General features: G+C 39.1%; 1 protein-coding gene across 3 annotated transcripts in view; it reads left to right on the top strand.

Annotated features, from left to right (window-relative positions):
- The window catches only part of ARHGEF10 (Rho guanine nucleotide exchange factor 10), a 111,578-nt gene extending 105,067 nt beyond the window's left edge, over window positions 1-6,511 (top strand). For all 3 annotated transcript variants that reach the window (XM_027744782.2, XM_027744781.2, XM_027744778.2), the window contains 2 exons: window positions 643-765; window positions 2,621-6,511. In XM_027744782.2, coding sequence (XP_027600583.1) covers window positions 643-765; window positions 2,621-3,135 — 638 coding nt within the window. In that variant the 3' untranslated portion in view covers window positions 3,136-6,511. The remainder of the gene's footprint in view (window positions 1-642; window positions 766-2,620) is intronic.
- Window positions 6,512-13,408: the final 6,897 nt, after the last annotated feature.

Genomic DNA, 13,408 nt, shown 5'->3' with positions numbered 1-13,408 from the left:
GCCCCAAATTTGATCCATTGCGTATTATCATATCACTGTGCACATCTGAATAGAGCCTGACTCTGTCTTCTGTGCATCCTTTCATCGGATACGTATAGATAGCACTTATTTTAGTCTCTCCAGTCTCCTGATCATCTTGGTCTCCTTCTACTGGGCTTCTTCCAATATGCCAATGCCATTCTTGTATGGAGGGGACCGAAACTCAGATAGGGGCACACAGCACTTCTAATACAGTTTCACAGAATAAAAACTAGGAGAAAAAAGTAATGTGAGCAGGTTTGAGCCCTGAGTATATTGTGTTACGGCAATATAATTGTGAGTATTGTGAAGTGAAATGTCTTTCAGTTTTATTATTGGGAATATACAAACATAGCCTATTCATAAAAGCATGTTTGTAAAGACAGTCTATGTCTACCCTTAGATACTGTGATTTAGAGATTTAAAGCAGAATGTTTCAAAAGTTTAATAGTATTTAAATTGTCATATATGTAAAGTGTAATCCATAATCCAGCAGAATATTTACCTTCGTGCTGAGTGCTTTGCTGAATGAGACAGTACAGCTGATTGTGTTTGCCTGAAGTTACTCTGATCTAGGCAAAGGTCATCACTCTTCAGTAATGGAGCACTTCCTAAACTTCACAGGGCAGCAGCGTGTCTCTGTGACCAGCCTCCTGGTGTGCCATGGTTTATTGCTGGTGGGAACAAACCTGGGTATAATAGTAGCGTTACCAGTGCCTCGCTTGCAGGGGATTCCCAAAGTAACTGGTGAGTGAAATTTCTCAAACACCTCATGTACTGAAGAAGACATTTCTCTGCTGTCAGTAACTTCAGTGAACCTGGCAAATTATAGGTATTGTTTAGAGAAATGACAGAGCTTTGTGATGAAATTACACTTGCTGCTATTCATGAGCTTTACAGTATATCAAAGTACTTGACTAGTTGTGTCTCAGTTGTTTGAGCTGCGGCAATGTTTTTTCTTTAAGGTATAAGAACAGGATAGGCATTAATCTTGTCAGAGTACAGTCAAATACATGGTGATGAGAAGATAATACAGTTTTTCTTTCAGATTTGGGGAAAATCCATGCATTAGGTATATAGACATAGATATACCTAATTCAGCATGTTGCTGATTGGTTTCCCCCAAACAGGAGACTTGGAATACATGAGAGTAAAAATATTTCATTTTTTTTGACCATAACCAAGGTTTTTACATTTTGGAGAGGTATATTTATTGAGTTACTTTCATATTACCCCATTTGAAATACAAATGCATGAATGCTGCTGTATCACTTTACTAATGTTTAAGCTACTAGCAGAAGCAAGATTTTAAGAGTATGTTTAAAAGGGGCTTTCCCCCAATGTTTTGGGTTCAGAATTCTGTTCGAGCTTCTGTGCTGTGGAGGGAAGCCGGCAGATTTTATGAGGCAAGCTGTTTGCAGCTTCCTTCAGGGAAAAAAAATGCTTATGTAACTTCGCAAAATGAAAATGAAATCCTCTGTGTTCAGCAAAACACGCAGCAATAATGTGGTATGACACAGGATAAATGCTCCATAAAAATCTGGAACCTATGTTAGATGAAAATAAATGCAATACAACAAAATGCATAGTTTCAGAATAAAAAAATCTCTCATTCTTCCATTTCCTGTTTTTATTATTGTGGTTTATTTCATGTATTCTTGCCTTTATTTGGGGTCAAGATTTTTCAGATTTCACAGATCTAGTAACATTACATTTAGAAACCTGTTTTTTAGTCTTTGATAACTGTATTTTGAACTCAAAAATTGTGGCTTTTGGTGTTGTGCTTCCAATATTGATAATTCATCTTTTTATGATTGTGCTTTCTGTAAAAGAATGTGTTTTCTTATAACCTGGAATGCATCGGGGAATTAGGGATTGACATAGTGATTTATAGGGTTTGTGGGCTTTTCCCCTTGATAGCCTAGCTCTTTTTCATGTTGTAGATTATTTTGTAGAATCGTCCTTTTTTTTCTTCCTTTTTCACTGTAAAAGCTACATATAATATTACAGCTTCTGAATTTGGCCATATGCAATTTGTTTTTCATACATTCTAATGATTTGCACAGCCTAAATCTTCCTGACTGAACAAATAATAATTGTTCATTCATTTCCTTATGAATCCATCATGGTAACCAGACAACCATCCAGAAGGATGAGTTTTAGTTCCTGCTGTATAGTATGGAAGGGTCTTTTCTAATGCTATTCTGAAGATGTACAGGGGTAGCACAGGATCGTTTGTGGATTACTGGAGAAAACTGAGTATTAAATTTGTGTCAATGCCAACAAAGAGAAGTTGGCAGTGTTTCTGTGCTCACACTGTTGCGAGGATAAAACACAAAAGTATGTCAACTAAAATTCATAATGCCGTGTTTCAGCTGATTTATTAGTACAGTTCTAAAACACTTGTGGTATAACACATTACTTCTATGTACTTCTTTTTTTCCTGTAAATAGTGTACACATGAGGGGAAAAACAGACTGGATACATATAATAGGGTTTTAAGAGTTATGCTTTTCTGAGCAAATTTCATGAACTAATTATGGTGGAACACTGTGGCCAAATAAATAATGTTCTTTAATTGCATCTTTTCTTTTGGCTCCAGGAAGAGGAATGGTGTCATACCATGCACACAATAGCCCAGTCAAGTTTCTTGTAACAGCTACATCTATAAACAAGAAGAACAGAAACAAATTGAGGAACAGCCTGCCTCCTGGCTCAGAACCTAAGGACGAGGACCAGAAGAACATTCTGCTCACTGAAAGACCAGGCTCTTCCCTTAGTAACACCCATGACACTGCAATTTGGCTGGGAGGTTCAGCAGGGTCCATTGCACAAAGAAGTGACTTGTCATCATCTTCTGGATCCCTTACTTTGTCTCATGGATCAAGTTCCCTAGAACACAGACCAGAGGATAGTAACATTTATGAGCTTTTGAAGGATCAAAATATCTCATTTAAAAGTAAAAGACAGAAATCTAAGAAAATGAAAGCGAGTTCAATATTAGTGATTTCTGGTGGCCAGGGACACAGAAGAGTGAACAAGAAGACCAAGCAACAGCGACAAGATGAACTAGTGTCTTCAGTGATGGTTTGGCAAATCCCACTCTTAAATATATAACTGAACTAAATCCAGGATCCTTTCTGCTATTAAAAAAGTCTGTTATCCTTTTCCAGCAGCTTAGGATCCAAACAGATAGAATTTATACACTTGGAAGCAATTTCAGTAGGCTTGGATCACAGGATTAAGGGTGCAAGACAGTCTTCACATACTTAGAACGTTCTGCAGTGTTAGAGTACTGGAAAATGTTTAGCCATCGGTGCTGTCCTTTATACTTAGAACAAAAAGCAACTGTTAGGCACCTTTAAATGGTTTTAGAATCTCTTACCTTATTTATATTCACATTTATAAATATCATAATTATGTTCTATAGCACTTAGGGAAGGCAAGTAAGACATGCCATGTCTCATGCTGATTTCTGCTTACGTAAATCAGCTATTCTTTCTTTTTCCAAAGTAACATATTGCATGGACTGTAGATTTTAACAAATTAGCAAATAGTTTTAAACAATTAGTAGTCTAATGCGAGTTAATATTAATTTGGAAATAACTATGATAGTTTATAATATCATTCTGCAAACTCAAGTTAGGCTGGGACAAAACCATCTACATTAATTGATTGGTATTTTTTTATTTCAACATATAACATAGATTTTTAAAATATTAATTTCTAAAGCTCAGTTTTATTAAAAATGTTGCAGTACAAAAAGCACATTAATTTTCTTGGTAGGTGCAATGTGTCTGCGACTTGCCTTTGTTATACAGAGAAAGTTGCAAAGATTCAATGGCCTTGGGCAAATAGAAAACACAGATACAGGACAGCTGTGCATTGTAGCGCTCCTAACACATTCTCCCCCTGGCAACTCGCTATCAAAGCTAAACATGGACTGTACCACTTTTAAGGAGGCATGCACATCCAGCACATTAATAATGAAATTATTAATTAAGTCATTAATTGGGAAGAAATAGACTAATATTGGAATATCTATAGGAAGTGCAAGTAATCACTAAAGGTCCTACATTGTTTGAGTTGTGCTGTGCCCTCAGGCAAATATCAATCAAATAATGTCACAGGGCAACAGCAGAGATATAGTCATGTCTGAGTGGTGGACATCTCTTTTCACCCAGTTTCATCAAAGCGTGGTCATGTAAATGGGTGTTGGGAAAACAGCATGCACAGCTTCATTCTCTGAGACAGACAGGTGGTGGCTTTGGCAGTGTTAGAGGGCTGTAAGTAGAGATCTAATTGATGTTTTATTAATGAATTGATGTATTTCCAAAGGAATCATTGAATTCGGGATTCCTACTGAAATTGCCTTTTCCACTAGTCTCTGCACATGTGAAATATAAGACAAAGGCTTCAAGCTCATAAAGACATTGCCAAAACTGGTGATGAGGCACATCCTTAAGTCAAAATCTGTTTAATACAGTTAACATGTTGAATGGAGTCTATGGGAACATCCTTTTCCCTCATCAATAGACTGAAATTAGAGAGAAATTAGGATGATTAAATTTCAGTTGAGTATGTTAAGAACTCTAATACTACCCATCTGTTCAGTGAAATGCAAATTAAGTATATCTGAAGTCAAATATTTGTCAATAAATCAAATAAAACTTCTGGCTACTTTGGTACCATTCTTATCCCAATAAGGGTGTGGTTTGCCCCGAAATTACTTCTGCAACATCTAATACAAACTGCTTGATTCCACCATGTTTTGTTTCAATCTGCTTGGTTTAAACCAATATCAACCATAATGGCAATGTTTCCTAGCACATAACATTTCAAGGTCAACAGTACTAGAGACTGAATTATTTTGTTTGATACAGCAGTAGGGTTGTAAAATGTTGCTGAAATTTATTTTCTTAATTTTGCAGCAGATTTGTGTATGTCTTAAATTTTCAGTCTGTCTGCTTTAAAAAGCAAACGTCTATCAAGGTAACCCCAGAATCGGTGGGTAGGCTGACTTACCAAGTTTGACAGAACACTGGAATAACATCAGGTCTTCCCTGCTGCCTGACCACCAGTGTGTGGGGCAGAGGGAATGCCGATGCAGTTAGTCTTTGCCTACGAGGTGGCACTAAAATAGGCACTTGAAAATCAGGTACGCATCCTGATTTCTTTTCAGAGGCTTTGCCCACATCCTACATTTCTGATTAGAACAAGATTCTTGAGCCATAATAGCATGGACTTCCATGAGTCACAAAGGACCCTTGTTACAGGTGGGATTGTAGGCTTGGGATCTTCATTACTGTTTTGTGCTTTTGTTCTGTGTCTTTTGCTGTGTATCTTGCAACTTCAGTTGGGTATTGTCAGTGTTGGCACGGGCTTAGTGTTGGCATGACTCCTGGTAGGGAAAAAAAAGAAAAAAATCAGAGTGCCTCTAAGCCAGGCAGCTGGTAATATTTTCCCAAACTTTTTCTCTTCTACCTGGCCTACTGGCTAGGCTCACCTGGCTTGAGAGATCAAGGCCAGTTGCATTTTCTATGCTCTTCCATAGCTATGGCCCTGGGAGCTGCTCTTTTCCCACTGTGTGGAAGTACTACATTGTACAGTTTACTGTAAGTATATTGAAAAAAGTTAAAAGATTCCTCTGTGTATTAAGCATACGTAATCTCGTATCCCTTTGTAGACTGCAGTAAAAATTCTCCTTGAATGTAGGATTCCATATCCGTGCCTTTGGGACTGGAGGAATACGTCTGCTCTCTCATGGATCTTTATCAGTAGGAGCAGTAAGCAGAGTCCACCAATTCAACTGGAAATCCATGCATGGTGTTATTACAGTATCTGCTATCTGTAATGAATGAGAGTTGTAAAGTAAAATTCATCCTATCTTTCAGCTGAAATGTAATTTTCTTCAGTTATATCAATAAAACGGTAGAAACAAAGTACCACTCTGCTCTTCTGAAAGTACATTGGGGTTTTGCCAATGACTTCCATTAGAACAGAACTGAGTCCCTCATTTACATTCTTCTATTTTGAAAATACCTATTATTTATCTTACTGAGCTGTAAAGAAAGAGAGAAGCTGTATGTCTGTCTTGAAAAATATATATTGTCATGAACTAGATTTTTAGTAACTAACTGAGCACAAGGTGCAATGTTTCTTCCTGACATGCAACTTACTGGTATTACCTTACTATGAAAACAGGCGGGAACCAAAGTTTCTCTCACAAATAGTCTTTATAGATGTTGTAGATTGTGCTGCTAGGAGGTTGGATTTTGCTTTCTGATACTGCTTGTCTAAATTAATAGAAGTTATGAAAATAAAAGGAAAAGAGGGGAGCAAGTGTAACCACTACAATATATTCTATATATGTTTTCTAACACATAGTAGTGTCTTTTGTAACATGAGCCATAAAATTTGTGTATTTATGTTCAAACTATAAATTGAGAAAAATGTTTAATAAAAAATATGATAAAAATTAACTTCAGAAGAACATCTTGGGCTGTCATTTTAACTAGAAAGCTAGAATTTGGGGCATGCATTAATGAATAATATATATATTCATGGACTCATGAAAGGGAAAATAGGATATGTGATTAGGATGACAGAGATGTATATTTTTTTTTTAGTTTTATAATTTCTACAATTTAAACACCAGCAAATACAGTTTCTGAAAATGAGACAGTCATTTATTATAAAGTTTGACTCCTGTATCAGTGGACCCAAACAGTGTCTAAGCAATAGAATTTCTACTATGCTGTCTATGTGGAGCATGCATCAGCACTTGCGCAGCATGCATGCTGCATAAAACCGAGAAGCATTAATATTCAAAGTACTGCAGAGCAAAGCATTAACAGAGGAAATTAATTTTCAGTTGCTAATGGGCAATTCTTTCTAATTAATCTGCCCTAAAGGATATATACATAATCCCATGATTGTGTTTAAATACTGAGACTTGTATTCATCAGACTCAGCAATAGCCTTTTTGGGTGTACCTGCGCTATTATAAACAAACAGGAAGTTATTGAGAAATGTTTGGTTGCTAGGAAAACCTGCCTTTTTGCCCTTGGCTTTATACCACATCTCTTTCATATGTGGTTCTGAAAAACATCAAATTGCATGTGTGCAGCATACCATATATGTGCACACCTGAAGGCAGATTCTGTCCCAATGGGAATTTACAGCTCATTATTTATGGGTGGCGTGAAACAAGGCTGCGTTCTCGCACCAACCCTATTCACAATCTTTTTCAGCACGATGCTCCAAAGGGCCACTGCAGACCTCGATGATCAGGACAGTATCTACATTCGATACCGTACTGATGGAAGCCTATTCAATCTAAGGCGACTGAAGGCCCACACCAAGACCTTAAACCATCTTGTCCAGGAGCTGCTTTATGCTGATGACGCCACCCTTGTTTCCCACACAGAAGCAGCTCTGCAGTGTTTAACATCCTGCTTTGCAGAGGCTGCTGAGCTCTTTGGGCTGGAAGTCAGCTTAAAGAAGACAGAAGTTCTCCATCAACCTGCACCTCAGGAAGTCTTCCATCATTCCCATATCACCATTGGCCAGTCAGAGCTCAAATCAGTCCAGCAGTTTAATTACCTAGGCAGCCTCATCTCCTCAGATGGTAAGATTGATGGAGAGAGAGACAACAGGTTAGCAAAGGCATAGAGTGCCTTCGGAAAGCTTCATAAAAGAGTTTGGTGAAATAAACACTTGAAGAAAAGTACAAAGATCAGTGTTTACAGAGCCATTGTGCTGACTACTCTCTTATACGGATCTGAATCATGGGTCATCTACTGCCACCACCTGCATCTCCTAGAACACTTCCATCAACGCTGCCTCCGAACAATCCTAAACATCCACTGGTCAGATTATGTAACCAATACATCTGTTCTAGAACAAGCAGCAGTCACAAGTATTGAGGCCATGTTGCTGAGAACACAGCTGTGATGGGCAGGGCATGTCTCAAGGATGAAGGACCACCACCTCCCTAAGATCTTGCTTTATGGTGAACTTGCCACTGGCTGCCGCAAGAGAGGAGCCCCAAAGAGAAGATACAAGGACTCCCTGAAACAACATCTCAGCCTTGGCCATATTGATCATCATCACTGGTCTACTGTGGCCTCCAATCGGGAGGTCTGGAGACACCCCATCTATAACACTGCTGTTGCTTTTGAGAACGCACGCAGGATCACTCTTGAGGAGAAAAAACAACGCAGAAAGAATCGTGTCTTGCAGAATATACCACCCAAGGAGTCTTTCTGCTGTGCCTTTTGCTACAGGACGTGTCTATCTCGTGTTGGCCTTTTTAACCACCAACGCGCTTGTAACAAACGTGGGTAGTGCCCTTCCCAAATCTTTGTTCACAAAGCCCAGCCATGATGATTTATGAGTGGCAGTCTGAAGGCTAAAAATTGCTTACTGCTCCTTTGAGAGAGGTCTGAATATTGGGAAGGGTTTCCTGAACAGTGGTTCAGTGCTTAAACTTCCTCTCTCTTCTGTCCTATTTAATTTTCTAACTGCATAAAGACAAATTAGTTTTTGTAAAATGCATTTGGAGGTGAGAATATCAGTCATTTGAAAGGTGTAGCTGTAATGGAGGGTTCTGTATGAGTAAATTGGTATTGCAATGAGTGATACCATGGAGCTGATAATAGTATTTTTAGATTGCTTTACCTATCTTCATAGTAATAATACTTCACATAATAATAGTCCTGTTAAGAAGGCAGATTAATATCATCTGTAGCTAGGAAGAAAATGAGTTGAAAAGCATTTGCCTGACTTGAAGCTATATGATGAGTCTGTAAAAGCATACAGATTAAAGCCACTGCTGCTTTCTAAGCCCATGATTAGCCCTTTAAACTGCCTCCTTCTTGCAGGCATCCTGTACGTGTGGTTGTGGAAAATGTCTGTGCTAGTAAACCAGCCAGGACTAGGGTGACAGCTTGAGCACTGACCTGGGATCACATTTAGGAGGTGGCTGGCTGGGGCTGAGCCAGGCCTGGGCTGCTGCTGTCAGACAGCACTGACAAAGCCACTTACCTGGGATATTTTAGGGACTGATTAAGTACATGGATGTAAACTGTGTGGTGCCACTTGCAGAATAGTCTTTCTGCCTCCGGTTTTGTGATATTGATGCAACCTAGCCTGTATCTGTACAACCTTCATCCTATGGGATGGTTGCCTAGCAGTCTGGAACTTGAGACTAGTCTCTTACAGTCAGGAGATAAAAATACTAGCATAGACTTGATATGTACCATACAGGTACCAGGTTGGTACAAGAAGTTAATCTGGGATGGTTCATCAGCTGCTTGTACCACCCCACAGCTCAAAATTCTGGTCTACTTCTTTCACCTTTAAGATTTAGGGTACATGTAAAGTCTACATCCTGTTAGCTCACAAATGTAGCATGCACACCACCAGATCTATCTGCTATTCAACTTCAGAAATCTAGCTTGAGATTTTTGAAAATAAGTTTCTTTGCTGCTGCCTTGTACTCGTCCTTATTTGATCATAGCATTTTCTTTAAAGACATGCCCAACCACTGAACTGCCAGAAACACTCTTTGCCTCCTAAAACAAAGAATCAACAAAGCAACACTGAAACAGCTTCAGATGAAAGGATCTGAAAATTCCCTAAGCAAACGAAGATTTACTGTGTGACTCTATTTGAAATGCAACAATGCCAGTGTATGACCAAAAGCACTTCGAGTGCTTTGGCCAAGCTCCATAAACCACAATATAAAGGCAGTTAGTCTTTCACAGCACGACCTTCAAAGGTGTTCAAAGGGATGTATTTTTTTCCTCTAGCAAAACAGGCCTTGGCAGCAGAACTGCAAGTTCTACTGTTGTACATATTGTTATACTCCAGTGATAATCACAGTTATCATTAATGTGTGTCCCAACCAAGAAGATGAGCCAGAACACCTAGGATTACGACACACCTTGGGGGAGATGAAATCATTGTAAGAATTCACTGGAAGTTAAATCATTTCAAGAATTCACTAGAAATATGTCTTAAGGAGTATTTTGACATCAAAAGATTCAGGTGAGCCTCCAGCAGAGTTTTCTCAAAGCACTGAAATTCCTAATTTCCACTAAAATCTGTGTATTTTACATGCCCAAATGCAGATAATCAAAAAGGTTTTAAATTCAAGAAACTAGATACAGCTTAGCTACAGAGTTACAGAATTTTCATTTTTTTCTTTTTCTTATTCCACGCTGGAGAGAAATTCGATGGGTTTCAACTTGAGCATCAGGATCACCTTGAATGTGGGCACAAAAAATGCATTCAGTCACAACTTCCAAATCAAATTGTATAAATTGTTTCCTGTGGGCTTTTCTGGTTTGCTCTGTGTGCATTTCAAGTTGCAGAACATGCCTGCCAGATTACGCCTAATGCCTTTTCAGTGTACCCTTTCTAAAGAGATTTTTTTCTGTAGGGTTGGGTAGCATAGAGTGTATGTATTAACAAAGAGGATTACCCCTAGTTCAGTCAAGATTTGTAAGTGCAACCACTTTTCTGCAATGTTGCTCAGAGTAGCTTGTGATGCTCTTAATCCCAATCACACGCAACTGGTATCATCGGTTAACGTAAGCTGCATCTACACTGCTGAACTCGAGCACTTCAGAGGTTACTGACACACCCACTGTATCAGATGGGGTCCATGTGCCAGTCCCTTTCCTGCTGTCTGGATGAGCAAAGCTAGTTACAGTCTACACTGATACATGAAGATGTTTCATAGAGTATTTGGGGAGTATTTTGCCCACAAGCCATAGTCATAGAGCACATAGATGAGGCAGGTGATGGGACAATACATAGCTAATTATGAATGGGGAGAAACGTTGACTGGATAATCTCACTGCACTGTAAAGAGCAAGGGTAGGATTTCATTATCTTCTCCAAATTCTTTTGGGTTTTATTTTTAGCAAATTAGATGATGTGCATGTTTTCTCAGTTGTTCATCTAAGTAAATGCTGTGTGTTCCCCATGCTTTAACCTTATCAGATGCTTTCGACCTCTTTAAAAGCTGCTCTACATATTCAGAACACTTTTACATGACAAAAGTCTGTAGTAGTACAGCCTTTTTTGCTATGCTGGTTGTTTTTTTCTTCAATTAAAACCAATATTGATCTGTCTCCAGTTCCTAGAAGTATGCAACCCAACGCTGAAGAAATCTTTATGGTCTGTTTTTCCTTCTGACTCCTACGACCCTATTTGCTACAAGCTGCTAACCCTCATGTTGCAACCATCCCTTTTCTTCCAATTCTGCTATCTGGGTGTATTACAGGGATGTGGGAAAAATAATACACACAGGCAGATCAGCTTGGCTCAGCATCAGATGTATACATTGTGTCATATGTAACATGTATACAGCATGCATGGGTTTTGTATTGCAAGCATAAAAAAATATTTTGTTCAGCAGAAATAAAATAAGCATTTTGTCTGTTCCAGCAATAGCATCAAACCAGTCCTTGAATCTGTTGTTTTACAACACCAAGAAGCATTTTACACAGGAGCATTCAGCTGTCAAACACAGGATGAGCAAAAGCAGTCAGGTTTTCTTTCTTTGTTTTGTTTTGGTTTTACATTTTGGCTTTTAGCCATGAACCAGATTTCTGGGTACTATAGGGACCACTGACATCAGCTACTGCCACTATGTATCTGATACTCCAATATTCACAGAAGGAATACCAGCAAGTTTCAACTGTGTCTACTCCAGAATTTTGATGCTGTAACATTTATTTTTCCAATACATCCCTGTACCAATCTAAATAAAAACAAAAACACAAACAAACAAACAAAACACAAACAAAACAAAACTAAAAGTAGCCTACCAACAGCTTGGCATGTTCACAGACACTGGGAGCAAGTCTAGTCTATGCAGGCTTACCATTCCTGCCCAGTGTACTGGACGTGTGCCCACAACGTGATGGCCTCAGCAAGCAAAGGCTGCAAAGCCCACCTAATTAGCTGGGTAAATAATTGAGCATGGACCCATGCTCACCTCCATGCTGCCATGGGTACACTACCTGCAGGATTCTACTTGCTTACTTATAAAAGCTAGCCTGCATATGCTGTGAGCTACACTCTGAGCCTGTTATCTAGAAAGGCTTAAAGCCTCTTGCTTCATAGAATGTGGACTGAATATTTCATCTGGATAAAATAACGATTTTGTTAAATGATTCCTTACCTCCTTAAATGAGAAGTTCTGTAGCTTCACTGGCCAAGAATCAACCCCTTGAGACTGGGCTAGTTAATTTTTGATGTGACCTGCTGGCTAATTTTGGCTGAGGAACTGTGCATTTGCTCCAGCTACCACAATAGCCCAATTCTGCATGACAGTCTCTGAGCTTGGAATGGCAGCAATGCAGCTGCTGCTGCAGTCAGTGGGAGAAAGAAAAATGCAGTACCTCTCCCTGTAAGAGCAGAGCCCTGATAAGCTCTGAGCAGATGTGCTCTGGTTTGGGATGCTATTCAGTGACCCTATCATGAGAGTGGCATTCAGCATTATTGCCCATTTCTGCACTAGAGACATCACAGTCTAATGCCTTCTAGAAAGAAGAAATTGAAAATACTTTGTTTTGGCTGATATGGATTAAACAGACAGAAAGGTGTGTAAGATGAAGAAAACTTCCTATTCCTGTTTCTTCTGGTTTGTTTTGTGGGGCGTTTGGTTTTTTTTTGTTTTTGGGGGGGGGGGTTGTTTGTTTGTTTGTGTTTGTTTGTTTTGTTCCGGGTTTTTTGTTTGCTTTTTTAACTAGAAAAACACCTGATAAAAGTCTTTTGTTCCAAACTGTATTCCCTTTTTATTACTGAACAGCATTGCTGGTATGTGAGAAACAGACAGGGTGGGCTGCATGTCCAGAAGGAAGTCTGCTGTATGTGACTGGGCAGGGACTAACTAAAGTCCCTGGGACAGAGCAGAGCAAAGGCTTTCCTTCCTGCTCTTACTCTCCATGCTACTGTTGTTGCCCCAGGCTAATTGCTCCTTGCAAACACAGGATCTCAGCAAGTCCTGATGGTCAGTAGCAGCATTACAAACTATTAGTCCTTCTGGATATTTGTCACATTGGTTGGGCTACAGAAATGCATGTCAGGCACCAAATTATATATCATGTAAGCTGTGTGATACCTGTTTTCTTTAGGACAGGGTCTTTTCTATGCTGGGACAATGATTCATCTCATGTAATTTAAGTGTTTAAAATTAGTTGTCTGCAGCTGTACCAGTATGACTTTACAGCTAATGGAGAGAAATGAGAAATACCAAAGGATGATTCACTTCATCCTAAGATAGGCGAGAAAAATTGCCCTTCAGACATGGTTATTCCTATACATTAATTGTAAATGGAGCCTTGGGAACTCAGGTTAAGTAGGGAAATCA

Source organism: Pipra filicauda, unplaced genomic scaffold (genome assembly GCF_003945595.2).
Source record: "Pipra filicauda isolate LSUMZ 115617 unplaced genomic scaffold, ASM394559v2 scaffold41_size5083284_pilon, whole genome shotgun sequence".
Classification (NCBI taxonomy): domain Eukaryota; kingdom Metazoa; phylum Chordata; class Aves; order Passeriformes; family Pipridae; genus Pipra; species Pipra filicauda.
This window is presented reverse-complemented; position numbering and strand designations above follow the sequence as displayed.